Source organism: Callorhinus ursinus, unplaced genomic scaffold (assembly GCF_003265705.2).
Source record: "Callorhinus ursinus isolate GAN/ISIS: 27379988/994484 unplaced genomic scaffold, GSC_fseal_2.0 scaffold11, whole genome shotgun sequence".
Taxonomy (NCBI): domain Eukaryota; kingdom Metazoa; phylum Chordata; class Mammalia; order Carnivora; family Otariidae; genus Callorhinus; species Callorhinus ursinus.
This window is the reverse complement of record NW_027397073.1, coordinates 40,649,302-40,667,297: the sequence shown is the minus strand read 5'-3', so window position 1 is coordinate 40,667,297 and position 17,996 is coordinate 40,649,302. Positions and strand designations below refer to the sequence as shown.

At 37.4% G+C, this 17,996-nt stretch overlaps 1 protein-coding gene across 5 annotated transcripts in view; it reads right to left on the bottom strand.

Moving 5' to 3' along the window:
* DSC2 (desmocollin 2) overlaps window positions 1-17,996 on the bottom strand; it is a 35,243-nt gene that overhangs the window by 2,745 nt on the left and 14,502 nt on the right. For 3 of the 5 annotated variants that reach the window (XM_073898372.1, XM_025886628.2, XM_073898369.1), the window contains 10 exons: window positions 17,134-17,278; window positions 16,031-16,197; window positions 12,111-12,245; window positions 11,678-11,863; window positions 9,916-10,172; window positions 9,405-9,547; window positions 4,891-5,118; window positions 2,716-2,952; window positions 2,237-2,361; window positions 718-975 (listed from right to left, as the gene is read on the bottom strand). In XM_073898372.1, the coding sequence (XP_073754473.1) occupies window positions 718-975; window positions 2,237-2,361; window positions 2,716-2,952; window positions 4,891-5,118; window positions 9,405-9,547; window positions 9,916-10,172; window positions 11,678-11,863; window positions 12,111-12,245; window positions 16,031-16,197; window positions 17,134-17,278 (1,881 nt within the window). Of the gene's footprint in view, window positions 1-26; window positions 73-717; window positions 976-2,236; window positions 2,362-2,715; window positions 2,953-4,890; window positions 5,119-9,404; window positions 9,548-9,915; window positions 10,173-11,677; window positions 11,864-12,110; window positions 12,246-16,030; window positions 16,198-17,133; window positions 17,279-17,996 lie in introns of all 5 variants that reach the window. The other 2 variants (XM_073898370.1, XM_073898371.1) reach the window with 1 other exon arrangement.

Genomic DNA, 17,996 nt, shown 5'->3' with positions numbered 1-17,996 from the left:
ACATAAAAATAATTGCTTTGATTTACCTTTCATTGTTTAATTTTTAATCAGAGTGTGTCCTCTAATGGATTCCTACACATAAAAAATGCACATGATTGGTCTGTATCATAAATCATCTATAAATTCACTCTACAGCATGTTTCTAAAATCTCACATATGTGGCGGCAAACCCAAGTACATGAGGGTTCATGTTAGGTAATCACTAGTTTCCCTTTCAAAATCATGTCTAAAGTGAGATGCACCCATTAAACTGAGCCCAAATTGATGTGGGCTGAGATCTTTCCAGATAGGCTTAGTGACCATAAGGCTATAATTGCCTCGTACCACGCTTCTGGTTTCTAAGATTCGATTTGTCACATGGGAAATATTCACACAAAGTCATGGAAAAAAAAATAATTTAAATATCATCACACAGATAACTTCTATATTTTAAAAACAAAACACATAAACTGGGACTGTTCTTATACAGAATAAGACATTTCATGTCCAATAAATAAATAAATATCATCTAACATTGTTTCCGTAAGAATTAAAACCAAACAAAAGTAAATGTCCTCTTAATATCTGAGCATTACTAAATCAAAATTAAGGAACAACAACTTTACAATTAATAGATTAATCATTACTGAAAACAAGGGTCAAGCCACTAAATTTGAAATAATTGAGAAAGTTGAAAAGAAATCAAAATAAATTTGTAGGACCCTCAGGGAAACTCACTTCACCAAGATGGGTTTGAGTCAAATTATGCCACTCGGAGTAGGTGTATCTGCAGTTGTCCACCTCCACAGGTCCTCCCCTGCAGGAATCCAGGGTGTGATGGTGCCCAGTCCCCCGGCACGGTTCCAGGGTCTGGTGTCCGCTTTTCGCCATCTCAATGGTTTCCTGCCCTCCATTTTTCACTCCTGATCCCAGGGTGCCACAAATTCCCTGAGCCGAACTGCCCACAGTATGCGTTGTGAAGCCATTCGTGGGGCACTGAAATGCAAACAATTTGCATACAGAGGCAAACAACAACAACAACAACATGCAGATAATGCCATACATTTTTGTGTTAGAAAGTAAGCTCCCTAAGGGCAAGAACTAAATCTGTTTTAGCAATCCTGAATACCCGACTTTTGTAACCCCAGAACTTCATGCAGCGTCCAATGCATCTGCAAACTGCAGATGTCAAGCGGTCTATACCTTGAGACAAATCAGAAAGCTGAATGTATATTCCTTCTTAAAAAACTTCTTAGAACACTGTACAATGTCATCTGTTAAATTCTTCCAAAATCTCAAGGCTCAAAATCAGGATTCTGGTATCAACATCTCACATGAATTTACCCTGCTTGGTTTAAATTTACTCCCTTCACCTAGAAGGACTGGACTAGACTAGAACAGAAACAGAAACGGGGACCGGTATTTTTATTCAGTGTCTCCTGTTGTTCCCTTCAACTAAAACAAAAATATAGAAAAAAGAGTTGCCATAAAAATCTTAGCTGCAATAATAAATCCCTGTGATCTCAATAAAGAAAAATAAATCAGCAGGGCAAATAAGAACACCAAAGCTCTGGTCACTGATTTTCTATGCTGTGTTTCTGTAAGAAACCCTGTTTTATTTTTTTCAATACCTTCCTAGATGTCAATACACTTTTGTTTTCTAAATCTTTCCTGTTCATCATCATTATGCTTTTTGTAGAAAATTTACATGTTCCTCATCCACGTACTAGGCTAGAAATCAAAGCTGGAGTTCTGTAGTCACTTGCTAACATTGCCGTTTCATATATTTGACCGCAGGCTTCTTGCTAACCCATATTAGAACCAGAAAGCCTCCATTAAAGTTCTTCCCACACTGATCAAAGCTTGTAGTCATTTTATTGCTGTTGCCAGGAAAAAAAATTAAAAATAATTATGCTGACGATCTGTGAATAATTAAATGAAATATTTTTACAGCACAAACAGCAGTTTCAATATATAAAAAAGTCTGGGCCTGAAGTTGAAGTCATGAAACATTTTAAGTAGAAATAATAATGAGATGCTAAAGGATTTTTACGATTAAGTAACACTACATGACCACATTGAAAGGCCACATATCACCATGAGAATCAACATTGTTCTATCTAGTCCAGAGGACCAATGAAATTTTTTATATTGTCAGTTTCCTGATTTCAAAAGAACTTTTCTCAGAAAAGATAATTATAGTTGGTTAGGCCAATTTGTCCTTTGCATTTATTTTTAAAAAGAACAAACTACTTACTATTTTGTCATCTCCTGGAGCTTCTGTGTTTGACACAATGAGGTTCTGCTGGGCTAAATCATCAGGAAATACTTTGGGCTGCTTCGCTGCCCCAGTACCCCCACAGACTAAGGTAAATAGGATACCTGGAGGATGGGAGAAGTTACTTCAGTTGATCATAAAACAATGTAGAGTTATGAATTTAGGATGATTAATACAAAGACAGCTTTCCAGAAAACATCAATATGATGGCTTATGGAGAAAGTCTGCCCTAACCAGGTATGCCACGAAGACGTGCTAAATGCTGTTTCTGCGCTGAATTTTATATCTATGCTGAGATAACACGAGAACAGTGCTTTCAACATATAAGTTCAGTGTGTTGTGTTAAGCAGACCTAGAACTATACACAAATGAACAGCTACACATAGCAGTGCCGATTCTAAGAATGTGTCTTGAAAGTTATCGCGAAGGCGGTTATTCGAGTTGGTGAAGGGACTTACAAAAGAGCAAGGCTATGCCCAGCAATATTGCAAGGATGGCCCATTTTCCAAGTCTCACTTCTCCTTGGCCGGTCCTCGCATCTGTGCGAAGCGCGCAGTCGTTTTCAGTAACACAGTCACATAAGATAACGTTCAATGGAGTGATGAGCGACAGGCCATGTCTATCTGTGATTCTGACAGGTACTCGGTATGTTCCAAATGGAAGGTCCTCCTGAAAGAAAAGACGAGCTGCCGTATCTGAAAGAAAATAAAACTGAGTGATAGAGAATGTCACTAATTTCTCCTAGAGTTAGGATATTCGCCATATTTCCTGACAAACGGATCTTCCTGATGGGAAGGCACCACTGCTACAGGACTGAGAATGTGAACGGACTGACGAGTTCTCATCTACAGCAACGGTAAACATCCTGCATATGCAAGTTTCTCTCTGCTGCCTCTCACGTAAACTTCCTTCGGCTCTCGTAATAATAATAATAAACAAACCCTTCTTATCGTAAGTAATAGGCATGCTAAGACATTGGTCTTTATCATATCTCTGAAAATTTTTAGTATCACCACTCAGTGCAGTTTTCTTTTATACATGGCTCATCAGAATCTGAAATTCTGGATGTTTCCCCTTGCTCTGTTTTCATGTATTGTGCCAAACAAACATAAACAGTTGTGACTCACTGTCAGAGACTGATTCTGACAGCTTAGAACATGGCTGACCTTGAACATAGTGGCAGGCGTTGAGTTGTCCCGATGCTGTACTGTCTCATAGTCCTATAGGACCCTGGGACCAACTGTATACTTTTTAGTTTTGAGGTACTTTTTTAGGTAAAGGGTAGAAAATATCCAGGTCAATATCCAGTTCAGTGTCGGGTACAGATCCAAAGACAGAATACTATTCTGAATATAAATGCCACATGCCCATGCCTAAGAATAATCCCTCCCCATTTAACTGGCCCAGGGTGACAGTCCCATTTATTTTTAGGGTGTTTGAAGCTCTAAATATAAATTTGGGTGTTTGGGTAAAGAAATCAGTGAAGAAGTCCATTTTAAAAGAAAGCATGGTTAACTTGGTAAGTTTATGTGTAAAAAATAAGAAGAAGACTAGCAGAACCAAAATTTATGATGCATAATGTGCCATGGTCTGATACATTCATTATCTTGTTTACTCCCCCAAATAATCCCATTTTACATATGAGTAAATTAAGGCCCAAAGAAAATAAACAGCATGGTCATATTTATATCACTAATAAACAGGGGAGCTGGCATTTAATACAGCCTATTTGACTTCAAAGACTATTTGGGATACGTTCTTCTTAATTTGGTGTTTCCCAGACTTTTGGGTTATTTCACAGGTGAGCAGAACTTTAAAGTAACAAACTTTTTTTTTTTTTAAAGATTTTATCTATCTATTTGAGAGAGAGAATGAGATAGATAGAGAGAGCATGAGAGGGGGGAGTCAGAGGGAGAAGCCGACTCCCCACTGAGCGGGAAGCCCGATGCGGGGCTCAATCCCGGGACTCCAGGATCATGACCTGAGACGAAGGCAGTCGCTTAACCAACTGAGCCACCCAGGCGCCCTAAAGTAACAAAGTCTCGACCGCACATAATCCTGCCGATGTTTTACTCTACGAAGCAGAAGCAGGAATATTAAACAAAATTACTACCTCCTTTCACACGATCTAAAAAGAACTGATGTTATGGCACCAAATCAGCAGAAAGGAGAAAATCTAAAAATAAGGTTAGTTCCCTGAAAATGCTGTCAGCCCACAGAGCAGGATTCGGGACACAGGGTCTAAACACGTCACCGTCTCTTCTGTGTATCCTCATTTTCCTTCTCCCTTCCTGTTCTCCTTCCCTGGGCTTTGTTTCCTAATCTGTCATCAGAGAAAATGGAGGAACATTCATTGGAAGCATGCGGTAGAAATTCACACTCAAGGACACCTTAAAGGCAAACCCCCTCAGCGTATAGCGGGTGGTGAGTCGTGAAGGCTGGCGTGCTGGGTGCCCAGGGCTTCAGGAGCCACAGGATGCACTGAACTGTTAAGAGCTGACGTAGGGAGCGATGAAGCTGGCATGGAGAGAGCGCCTTCGTTTTTGTCATTCTCGTCAACATAGATCCTCTCGTGGCTAAAGTCAGAAGCACAAACTAAGAACTAAGTTGGTATCAACTTAGTATTCACGTACCGTTAATTTTTACCAATCTCCACTTTCTTTCTAAGTCTGAATCAGGATCACTCTCCAAACTGAAGTCAAAGGGCGGGCCATTCGTAGGCCCATCAGGATCAACAGCAACAATATCCGCAGATGACAGGACAGTTTTGCAGATTACTACTGTCCGCTTTAGTATTACTGGGCCATTATCGTTCTCATCTTCAAGTGTAATTCCCAGGGTCCCGGTACATGTTCTCCCGTCTAGAAAAGTGGATGAAAAAAACAGAATTTTTTCATGTTCTGAGTTTTCACTAGGAAACTGTACATCAAAAAGACAGTTTTAAATATGGATGTGGCACCAGTAACATATAAATGGCGGTGACACAGTCGCAGGCTATGCCCTTAAAGAATGTTTTTTAAAAAAATGATCACAGGGGCGCCTGGGTGGCTCAGTCGTTAAGCATCTGCCTTCGGCTCAGGCCATGATCCCGAGGTCCTGGGATCGAGCCCCGCATCGGGCTCCCTGCTCCGCGGGAAACCTGCTTTCTCCCTCTCCCACTCCCTCTGCTTGTGTTCCCTCTCTCTGTCAAATAAATAAATAAAATTTAAAAAAAATAAAAAATAAAAAAATGATCACTTTCAAATAGGTTGTGCTATTTGAAATAACTGCTATTCGATTTGTCATTCATTCACTAAATAGCTGCAACAGACGTGGAAACGTGGAAACTTTCACGGAGGTTAGTTTTGACTCATCTTTTGAAAGGAGAAAATATGACCAAGGGCACTGTGGTATAGTTGCAAGCACAAGGAGATTTGAGAAGGTGGGAGAGCAAAGTATGCACATCCATGTTCCGGACATAAGGAGGGGGATGGGCAGATTGGCTGGAATCGATACCACAGAGAAGAGCTAAGAGTCCAACCTAAGGATATGCATATAGAAAGTGCGTAAGGTTTTGGAGCAGGGGCAACGAAAGGTAGAAGATATGGATTTGGAAGATGAGAAGAAAACAGTACATAGAAACGTTTGAAGGGGAAAAAGGTTCCAGAAGTAGAAAATCACTTGTAAACCAAACTCATCACAGTGGCTGCAGCCTGAGGAATGCATCTGTCTCTATACTTAATAAAAACTTACTGAGTAAACTACTCTGTACAGGGCACCGTACTGGAAAATCTAGGGGCTTCAAAGATGAAGTGGATGTGGGTCCAGGCCACAAATCAGTAACACGGCTGTGAAGTCTGAAGGTGTCTAGATCACTTCTTTCTGCTTACCTAGGAGGCCTTGGGACATCAAGGCTGGACAAGAAGACAGTGCTGTCTGGGGCTGTGTCTTACATGAAGCTGCCAACCTGGGAAAGCTGGAAGACCGGGCACTGCCCTGCCGTCACAACCTCGACCAAGGCAACAGGACTTGCGATACCTGCAGTGTCATCAAGGGCTAGGACACCTGGCTCTGAAATGTGGGCCCCGGAAAAGGACAAGATGGAGGCAACTATGAGACTGCTACGGGCTAAAGTGGGAGAGAGGAAGAAACCAAAAACAGAAAGCAAACCAAACGCCTCCGACGTAATATAAGCTTGCAAATCAAAATTCCAGAAGGAGCAAGAGCAATGCTGCAAGGAAAGCTAACAAAATCACCCACCAGAAGATTAATTTCACTCTATGCAAGACATCTTTGAAGCATGTATATTTAGTATCTCCAAAGACATCAAAAAGGGTAACTGTTGAAAGAACAATGAAATTATAGCTTAAGTTCCAGTGGAAACAAAACAGCAGCATTCCTCTAATAGGGACTCTAGAAGAAGAGAATAAATAGAATGGCAGGGAAGCGCTATTTAAAGAGATAATTGCTGAGAATATCCCAGAATTAAAGAGAAGCATGGATCTTTCTTTTTTAAATATATTGTGAAGGCAGTGCTACATAAATAAAAATAAACTCACACCATGAACATTGTATTAAAACTACAGAATGCAACCTAGGGAGCCAAAAAAGTTACCTAGACATATTACCTATGAATGGACAATAATGAGATTGACAGTAGATGAACCTCAGCAACATGAGACACCAGAAGATAATGGAGTACGACCTGCACGGTGCTGAGGGAAAGGACTTAACTCAAAACTTTACATTAAGTCAAATGATCAGATCAAGCAGGAGAATGACATTAAAATATTTTTCAGAATAAAATGGGTAGGGTTTGTCACCTAGAGCACACCACTGGGAGAACTAGTAAAGGATGTACACCAGCAAGAAGAAAAGGGAACCAGGAGAGAAGGAATGAGATGTAAGAACCAAGGCAATGATCTCTCCCTTTGGACAACTTAAAAAAAAGAGAGAGGAGAGGGAGCCAAAGGAAGCAGGGGGATCTGTATTTTATCTGCCTGGCATACTTTTTGGAGGGCAGAATGATTTCACGTCTCAAAATCTCTTGTCCTCACCCTATGTGCTGTGTCCTGGCTCTCTCTGAAAACTGGGATTGCAGAATATCTTGAACATTTCTTGCCACTGGAGTCCACACAGAGTTGAAAGCACGTGGCTTACTGGCTGAATCTGATTGATTGCCTTGTCTTTAAAAATTGACCTCTACAATGTCTGCTCTTTTACCACTGTGCTAAATGCCTGAACTTCCCTTCCATTCACCTTTAGAGTTGTGCAATTCACTCCATTTTTGGAGGCATTGTGATTCGTATCGGTGTACAGTATTTAAACCGAAGATCTTAGACATCTAATTCAGTGTTTCATGGCTATATAAATAATACTCTAATTCATTGGAGTGTATGCGTGCAATGCTCACCTTCTAATATTAACGCAATTCTATGTGAGTTAAGTACTAATTCCAAATATGAAGTCACGGAAAGTGAACTACCCATGGTTTTGTGATTTTTTTCTGCGTGGCACCCTCCTGATCAATGTTTCAAAAATTTTGAGAACACACTCCTCCCCAAAGCTGGAATAATACAACAAACATAGAAACCTAAAGCTGAATGACACTGCCAAGAGAGTTTAATTTGAGAAGACATTGAGAAGAAGAGAGAAATTGAACCCAAGTTTGAAGAAATAGCTAGGTTCAGGAGAGCAGAAGGTAGTACCAGAAAGCATATGGACCACAGAGGAAAGCATGGAAAAATTTACACACAGAAGCCTTGCAAGAGTTTTAGAAAGAGAAAGCCAGTGCTGTAGAGAAGCAGGGAGATGGGAAGAGAGAATGGACCTGAGGTCACTGCTCACAAGACAGCATCTTTCATTAGGAAGCAGCTGGGAGGGTCCAAATGAAATTAGCCAGCATTGATTTTAGGAAAAGATAAAAACAAAACAAGGAAAAAAAAAACCCTTTTGTATGATCTCAGTTCATAAAATAAATAGTTGTAACATTTAGTCCCTACCCTCTTCAACAGAAATGAATGGAAAAGTCCCCATGACACTTTTATTCTATTCCACAATGATGATTAGCTCATCTAAACTCCATACAAATATTTGAACTCTCCATTATTTTATCTCCTCTCAACAAAGGATAATGTAGAATAAAATTATATCCCAAATCTCTTAATTCTGGACAACAAATTTATTTGATCCATCAACAAGCCATTTGCCAAGGGCTGTTTGAAATGTAAAAAGAACAGATTTGATTTTCATGTTATTCTTCTTTTTCACTTGCCTTTGACCAAAAAGCATGTCCTGACAAAGGGACAAAGGAAACTGAGGCCTTTAAAGGACATTCTTTAATTAATCCAAGTTAAATTAATAATAACTACAACCTTACCGATTCAATCAATGGGTAGGAACCATTTCTCATTCATTTAGAGAGAACTGAAACACCTAAAACATCTTCCAAGATTGCTTCTAAACTCTAATGTTGTAAACTATAGTGTAATAACTTATGTTTGCTGTAGTTAGCATATTTAGTTTATGGATGCACAAACGTCAAATGTACGTTATGCACTAAATGGATCTCATACATAACCATTGTGCTCATATTCCTCTCCATTTTGTAGGACTCACAGAACATTTTACATTTCATATGGTTTTATGGATTCAGTGGTTGTCTTTCTAATTTTATAACATACCATTAATCATGACTATGATTATTTTTATATAATGTCCTTAATTAGAATTCTAATCCCCAAGTATACTGAGAGTTTCCTGTAAAAAGATAGAACAGTTTTGTAGGAATGCACTATGGAGTAATCAATATGTTCTTCATGCAATGAATTTTCCTGCCAAAGCAAATACTTTAAAAGAAATGACTAGATAAATTGAAGCTAATTTTACTAAAATAACTTTCTCAATTTTCAGTGCTTGTTTACTTTTAATAAATTATGGTTTCCAGTATTTCTATTACTAAATTATTTTATAATTAAGAAAACTGAGGGTGTTATTAGAAAGCAGCCATGAGTTAATAAATTACAGCAAACCTTTCAATTGCTCTATGTCTTCTGGAGAGAAATACATTTTGAGAATATATGCAGCTGATTTCAAATCGATGTTGGTGGTTTACAAACTGAGGATGTAAGTAGGCGGAAATTGATGGACTTAAACACAAAGTTCTTACCTTTGTCTGACGCAAGAATTGTGATATTATATATACCATCTCTGATGCTCTCTGCCTCTCTATCCAGGTTTCTGAAAATTGTGATTGATCCTTCGTTTTCATCAATTGTGACCCACCCTTTCGGATCAGTTAATTTCTTATACCTGTTAGTAATGATGAATGAAAATACAAACTGTATCATAGGCCAAATTACAATTCTGGCATCAAAACAAGTTATGAATTTTATTTTTTTTAAGATTTTATTTATTTATTTGACAGAGAGAGAGAGAGACAGCGAGAGAGGGAACACAAGCAGGGGGAGTGGGAGAGGGAGAAGCACGCCTCCCGCTGAGCAAGGACCCCCCCCCCCACCGCCACCCACCCTCCCCGCCCAATGCGGGGCTCAATCCCAGGACTCTGGGATCATGACCCGAGCCGAAGACAGTCGCTCAACCGACTGAGCCCCCAGGTGCCCCAACAAGTTATGAATTTTAAAAACATGGTAAATTTGGAGTTAACTAAAACAGGATACCTTATGCCACTGCTACTTCTTGTTTCAGGGTCATATGCTTTGTATCCATTGCTCTTTGTTCCCACTGGCACATTTTCTTTAATTTGAACGGTTTGCACTGCAGGGCTACACTCGGGGCCCTCATCCTGATTTTTTACATTTACGGTAACTGTTGCTGTGCTCATGACTGATTGTGAACTAGCCTCTTTAGAATACGGAGCTTCATTAACTACGCCAATCTGTAGGTTCACCTGTTGTCTTTCTTCATAATTCAGTGGCTACAAAACACAAGTGTCGTGAAAATCAGATCAAGACATTTAGGATGTGGCCATGCTAACTGGCATACATAACTAGTGTTGAGAATAGTCAGGAGAATATTAAATATATACCCAGAAACCAGGTGGTGGTTGGAGGAGGGGAATCCACCTGATTCAGTATTTGGGTGGAACCAGAAAAGCAAAACAAAACAAAACAAAGACTGTTTCTCAACTGTCAGTAATATCAAGAGGTCCTGATAATGAATTCAAAAAGCATTTAATGCAGGTGTTTCAAGGTTAACACTTGAGAAATTACTTTAGGACCTCCATACCCTAATCAATGGTTATTTACTACTCCATTCATTTTGGTTCAGCTTATCCTATCCTTCTGAAATGAATAAAATTATCTGTACCTGGTTTGGGGTAGAAAATGTGGGTCAAATTTTATAAAATGCTTCTGAGAGAGGACAGAGAAGAAAATAGAAAGCTCATGGACATTACATTTTCCTTTTTTAGCTCTTCCATCCCAGTTACTTTTTAAAGAACCAGTAGTACCAAATTTAATGGAAGGTTTTTATTTTATCTTGCCTGATATGTAGCTGTAATGAGAATAGGTAAAGCCATTTCCTGCAAGACAGAAATTCTGTCAGGTCTTGGACTTCATGGAGATAAAATTGCTTCTTAGAATACCAAGGATTAGGGCAGGGGTTGGATGAGGCAAGAGATATGATTCAAAAGACATTTCTCTGCTATTTTGAAACATAGAAATTAACCCACAAACTGCACTTAATTTTCATCATTGTAAGAAAAAGGATTTGTCATTTTTCATTCATGCTCTTTGTGAATATGTACAAGAGGGAAACTACATGGACCCAGGATAGAATCATGTTCTAGTTAAAGATACAGCAGAAATAAGACTATGACTGTGTCCAAAGCAGGTAGCTTTATGGGCTACCAGTTGGCTGCTGAATTGGCAGGGAAGTCTGGGATGTTGCAGAATAGTATTAGAAGGAGGTTTCACAAGTATTTGCATCTTTGAATGGTTGAGGATTCCCATTCTCAACCAAGAAGGAAGCTAAGGTTGTAATGTATGCTAGATATAGATGAACAAATCTACAAATGCTGTCCCTATGGGTCTCACCAGGAATAACTCACCATTTGGGAAATTCAGGAAATAAGTGAAGGCTCCCTGATTCAGCTACAGAAAGAATGGGCTAGGAAAGTTTGGCACTGTCCCATAGGCATCAAAGCTGTGCCAGTTTTTTAATTGTTAAGACATATTGGTTACAAAGTGGATACTATTGAACACACACACACACATACAATATTATTTTAAATACCATGACTTTATAAAAGGTTCTCCAATTTGAATATACTCATCCTGTTACAGTTATGGAGAACACAGCATTTATATTTACCGATGTATCTATTTTATTCTTATATTTACCAGAATTCCCTTCTTTTCATTAAGTTCTAGTATGCTAATTTATGATATTATAAGCTACAAATAACTAATTTACTCTTACCTTAACCACACACAGAACTCCTTCATTGGTTTTGGGGTCTGTTACTATTTTAAAATTCCCATTTTCATTGCCTTTTAAAATGGTATAATTAGCTCTCCAATTCACAGTATTCATTAAATCCTTATCCTCAACAGTAACACGTAAGATTTCTACATCAACTGTATTTTCTTCCACTGATGTCACATACTAAAATAATAAAAACAAAAAAGCCTTAATTAGTAACTGTCACAAATAGAGCACTGTGGGAAATAAACTCAGTTCTTTTCATTTCCAAGGACTATGTTTACATGATTTCAAACCCTAAGTCCAATTTACTGTCATGTGACTGGGGACACTGCATTTGAAATAACGGGACAGGCATGGATGGAGTTATGCATGTTTAGCAATTAACACCGGGTCCTACATTTTTCTTTTATTACTATCATGTACTTACAGAAGTACGGGTAAATGTTGGTAAGTTGTCATTTACATCTCCAATATTAATGATGCAAGTTGAAGTTGTCTGCAAACCGAAATATTGACCATCCATGTCTTGTACTTTTATTTTCAACTGGTATTTATCAATTAGCTGAAAAGAAAGAATTTAATTATTGAGTGAAAGCAACATTGTAACTGAAATCTTATTTTACACTCTAATTTTTCTTACATTAAAAATTTAAGAAGTACACTATTAAATTTCATAGCTTTCATGTACTGGCAAAAGACTAATCTCCTCACAGTAGTAATTTTCTATTAATTTATGAAAAGAGTAGTTTCTCAAATTTAAAGTGCTGCTCTATATAGAATATAGAAAAATTGGTTTTAGTTTTACTCACCAGAAAGGGAAGGGGTAGCCATAGGACATTTTAAATTGCCTAGCAGTTAATCAAAATCTTTATCTCCTATCCAAAGTACATTCTTAGGCTGAAAAATATACAGCAGTTACTCTTACACCAGTCTTGAATAATAAAGTAAAATAGCCTCCCATAAAAAAGGCAGATTTTTAAATATTTACATTTATAAAAAGATCTGGAACTGTAATTTTTTTTTCTCTCTATGGAAAATGTAATCTGGTTCTTAGGGCTTTACATTCATCAGGGACGGTAGAAGGCTCATTGCTAGTTTTAAAAAAAAAATGTGTTTGTCCTCATAAACGTTCCATTTATCCTAAGTACTGAGGCATGAAAGGATTAAAAGCAATTCTAATAATAATGCATTCTGGATGAATTGGAGGAGTCTTGGGTTCTTTTCCTAACTCTAAAAATAACAAATGTAATCTCTCCGGCCGTCGGAAAAGTCTTTTTAGCTAGGTTTTCTCTTCCACAAAACGATGATACTAATACCCTTCCTATATAATTCACCTCTTTTCATAAGACAAAATATGTAAAAAACCATCCTGCCCTTCTACCAAGAAGGTTTGCCCTTCTCTCAACTCCATCACTTCTTAAACTTTGTCTGTTATGTTACCTAAAATAAAACTAAAATTTCTCTATCTCTATGCTTTTTACACACATGATTTTCCTCATGTACTCTTCTTTCATAATCAGTCACATAGGCAGAGTTGAAAAATACTGGCCTCATTTAAAAACTCATGTTAGTGTGCTTTCAAGGAGAGAATACATATTTTGTTTGTAGTGAATTAAGATTTATTTAAAATAATCAACTGGCTAATAAGACAAAGAAAGAGATGAAGTTTGGGACCTAAATATTAACTTGTGATATCTTCAGGTAGAAGAAAAAGTGTGATGTTTAAAGAGCTTAAGGGGTTAAGGCGCCTGGGTGGCTCAGTCGTTAAGCGTCTGCCTTTGGCTCAGGTCATGATCCCAGGGTCCTGGGATCGAGCCCCGCATCGGGCTCCCTGCTCAGCGGGAAGCCTGCTTCTCCCTCTCCCACTCCCCCTGCTTGTGTTCCTGCTCTCACTGTCTCTCTCTGTCACATAAATAAATAAAATCTTTAAAAAAAAAAAAAAAGAGCTTAAGGGGTTGAAAGGAACAGATGAAAGCTGGAATCCTGGCATCAATAAGTGTCTCCAGAGCACTTTTGGGTAACACTCCAAGACGCCTTCATTAGTCCAATGTTTTCAACTGACTTAGTAGAAGGAGCTATTCAAGACTTGATAAAAGAAGATTTGGTCTATAATCTGCTTTTCCCGAGCACATAAATCCCATGAAAAATCTGCATAATTTCTGGAGCTATAACAGCAATTCATTCATTCATTTATTCTGTAAATGATCCTGTACTCTTCACTGGCACATATAGTAAAAACAAATGAATTTATAAATAAAATAAATACAACTGTAATAAAATAAAATATAATTTCACTTAGGAATGTCCTTGTAGATGCAGTAAAAAATGATTAATTTTATCAAATTGTATTAAATGCCAACCCATAGTCTAGTGAAGAAATGGGAGGTATGCATAAAGCAGTTCTGCTACATAACATACGATGTTCTTCTCAAGGGAAGTACTTGTGTGATTATTTAAGAACTAAACCAGTTATTGTTTTGGGGGTTTTACTGCACAAAATACCATTTTTACATGAAAGACATCTATCGTTATTCAGACTAGTGTATTTGGAAGCCATTATATCTTAATAAAGTGAATCTGTCACTTCAAGGAAAACAACTATTTGTTGTCAATGATAAATTGGAGTTTCAAACAAATTGAGACTTCTGAAAAACTTTTATCAACCTCTGTGATATCAAGGGAGGTGAAAAGGTGTATTTTTTTTCTATATTGCTTAATGAAATGCGTCAATCTATGGAAGATCTACATAATTCAGTGAAACACTATTTTCCAAATGGTCAACACATGATGTTACAAAATTATACATGGATAAATTGTCCAGAGTACAAGACAGACCAATGGATTTAATATAACAAAGTATGAAAGCTCCTTGATAAGGCTTTAGAGTGCACATTGCAAAAAACACATTTATGAAACAAAACTTGTCAAGTTTTGGTGTAGTATCAAAAGAGTAGCCACAATGACCTAAAATTACTATTAAAATACTCCTCTCTTTTCTAACTTCATCTCATGTTGCATTTTCTTTATATACTTTAGCTAAAGCTACATATTATAACAAACTGAATGCAGAAGGAGATATGAGAACCCACCAATCTTATATTAAGCCAGGTATTAAAGAGACTTGGAAAAATACATTATAGTGTCATTCTTCTCAGTAAATTATTTACTGTTTTAGAAAGTGTAATTGTTTTTTATAAAAATGTTATTTATAGTAACATGTAATATATTTATGATTTTTAAATGGATGAATAAATAAATATTTTAAACTTTTGTCAGCTTTAAATACTAATGGAATAAATACCAATAAATAGAGCCCATATAAACAAAAGATCTGTGGAATCTTCAATAATATTTAAGAGTATAAAAGGTCCTGAGACCAGAAAATTTGAGGACCACTACTCTAATCCATGAGGAAGATGAAATGAATCTGGTATGAAGTCTTAGGAATCAAAGAAATACCTGACAAACATGTATTACTATACCTTAAGATTAAGGATTATAAACATAGTAAGTAGGCCAGATAAACACTCTTAAGAATTCAGATGAATAAATGCTTGGTGGAAGAGGTAATAGTTGAATAACCAAGTGAATGACTCACTAACCTAGGATAGCTGCAGTGGAAATGGACAGAATATAAATACAAGGTAATTTTGGAGGTAACAGCACCATGTTTGGGAAAGTGATCTGAACAAGGGAGCAAGAGGAGACATCAAATACAATTCTGAGAACATGAACTCAGGGTGACAAGAGAAAAATTATCAATAGGAAAAGAATGTATTAATGTCATTTTACCTAGAAAACACGGCAAGGAGAGCATGTTTAGAAGGAAATAAGAGTTCGATTTTACGTGTATTGCATCTTAGGTACCTGTGAAACATCCAAATCAGGATTTCAAGCAGTCGATTGAAAATGGTAAACTGGAGATCAAAGAGAAATAAATTTCCTCTTAAACTATGCAAGGGGAAGAATGTAGATGAGATTGTTGGGGAAGGGATGATACAGGCAAAAAAAAAAGCATTGTTATCTGTAAATAACAAATGTCTGCACACTTCCAAAAGTTTCACTTTTCATATTTGACATTTCCTGTTTTTACTATTATACTAAAAAATGTTAGTATTAGGTGACTTGACTTTGTAAAACATACATTTCAAGAGAGAACACATTAGCAGTTCAAAATTAGCACACTGCAAGGTTAATGACTTCCATCAGCAAACTTAATAACTTTTCTAAAATTAGATTCACAACATGCTTTTCACAAACACATCTACAGGTGCTATATGAGATATATACAGAGATGATTCAATGGCGATGTGATAATCAGGTTTTGTCTGCTGATATTTATGTTACCTCTCGGTCTAGCTGAGATGATGATGTGGTGATCACGCCTGTAGCTGGATGCATGGAAAACAGCGTGGGGTATGCTGGCAACTGCTCGATGATTGAGTACTTGAGACGCGTGTGCATCGTGTCAGGTTCATCTTTGTCAGTTGCACATACCTGTCCCACGGTAGAACCTACATATTGAAAAATCCTCTTTAATTTCCAAATCTTTTACATTTTCAACATCCCCTTTATTTCATTCCTTTCCATCTACCTCAGAAAGCTTTTGGACCACTTAATTATATGGCTGAGTAGTAGTTTTTATACATTTGCAGACTTTTATATGAAGTATCATTTTTAAATATATCCCAGCATTCTAACATTTGGGAATTTGGTGACCATGTCCGTATTTACTGTATAATTTTATAAATGTTGATAATATCCATCCACTGCCCTTGTATTTCTAGACTAAAGAATTCTAACTACTCTTTAACTTCTATTTCTAAGTCTGCCCTTACATTGATCAAATGGTCAAAAATGTGTCCAAAACTCTTGGTTTACTTAGATCTTTCTGGAAGACTCAAAAATTGCATTCTAACTTCCAGCTGATAAGGTCCATTGACATAAGATTGAGAAAACCTTTGTATTACTCTCAATGACCTTTATGATAATGCTCAGAGTACTGCCAATCGTTTAATCAGTATGGGATATCAGTAGATCTCTTCAAGGCTAAGACTTTAATTGCTCAAAGACTTATTCTTTTTAAAGTGTGTTCTCTTAGAAGTATTTATTTTATCTCACACAGTAAGTAATTGAGTAATTTCTCTAGTTTTCAGGCACTAGACTTAGCCTTCCAGGTGTACGATGCATCATTTAATCTTCACAACAATTTTGCATATCATAACCCATTCTACAGATAAGGAAACTAAGGTTTGTCAAGACTAGAAGTCTGCCCAAGGTCAGAGCACACAGCTAGTGAAAAGCAGAGCAAAATTCCCACCCACAGCAACCCTGATTGGCAAGTCCCTTGTTCTTGCCAGCGGAATATGCTGCCTCCCAATGGTCACAGTGAAATTCAATTTATGAATTAAAATGTTAAGTTGCCATACATTGTTAAGATAGGTACGCACCAACTCTGCAATTTTCGGAAACGGTAAAAACGTAAGTTGTTTCTGTAAAAATTGGGTAGTTATCATTTTCATCCTCAATTCTGATTACCAGGGGCAGTGGAAGTTCTGGAGTATATCCATCCGGAGTTGTGGCGAAGGCAATTAGCTGTGAAGAGTCAAATAAGGAGAAAAGCAAAATTGAAATATGGTTCCAACTTCCTTTGGCTTCAATTTGGAGACTGTTCAGCACTGCGGCGTGAATTTCACCACTTGTTATTGTTTGGGGATGTCGACGTAACCTTAATGTCACAGGAGGTGGTTAATGCCATGGTGTACTACAGCATTTTATGTTTATCTAATATAATAACATAGATAATCCTGGTTTCTTTACTAGTGCTGTACTACTAGGGATGAGTGTTAACAACTTTTATTATTATTTTCCCAGAACAGTCCTGAAGATTATTTTGTGGGGTTTTTTGGTTTTGTTTTGTTTTATTAAGTCTATCATTTTAATCCCGGTTGTTAACATAGTGTTGTATTAGTTTCAGGTGTACTATAGTGATTCAACACTTCCATAAATAGCCGGTGCTCATCACAAGTGCCCTCCTTAATCCCCATCCCCTATTTCCCCCATCACCCTACCCACCTCCCCTCTGGTAACATGTTTGTTCTCTATAGTTAAGAGTCCGTTTCTTGGTTTGCCTCTCTCTCTTTTATTTTTCCTTTTGCATGTTTGTTTTGTTTCTTAAATTCCACATTTGAGTGAAATTCTATGGTATCTATCTCTCTCTAACTTATGTCACTTAGCATGATACTCTCTAGCTCCGTCCACGTCATTGCAATGGCAAGATTTCATTCTTTTTTATGGCTGAGTAATATTCCAT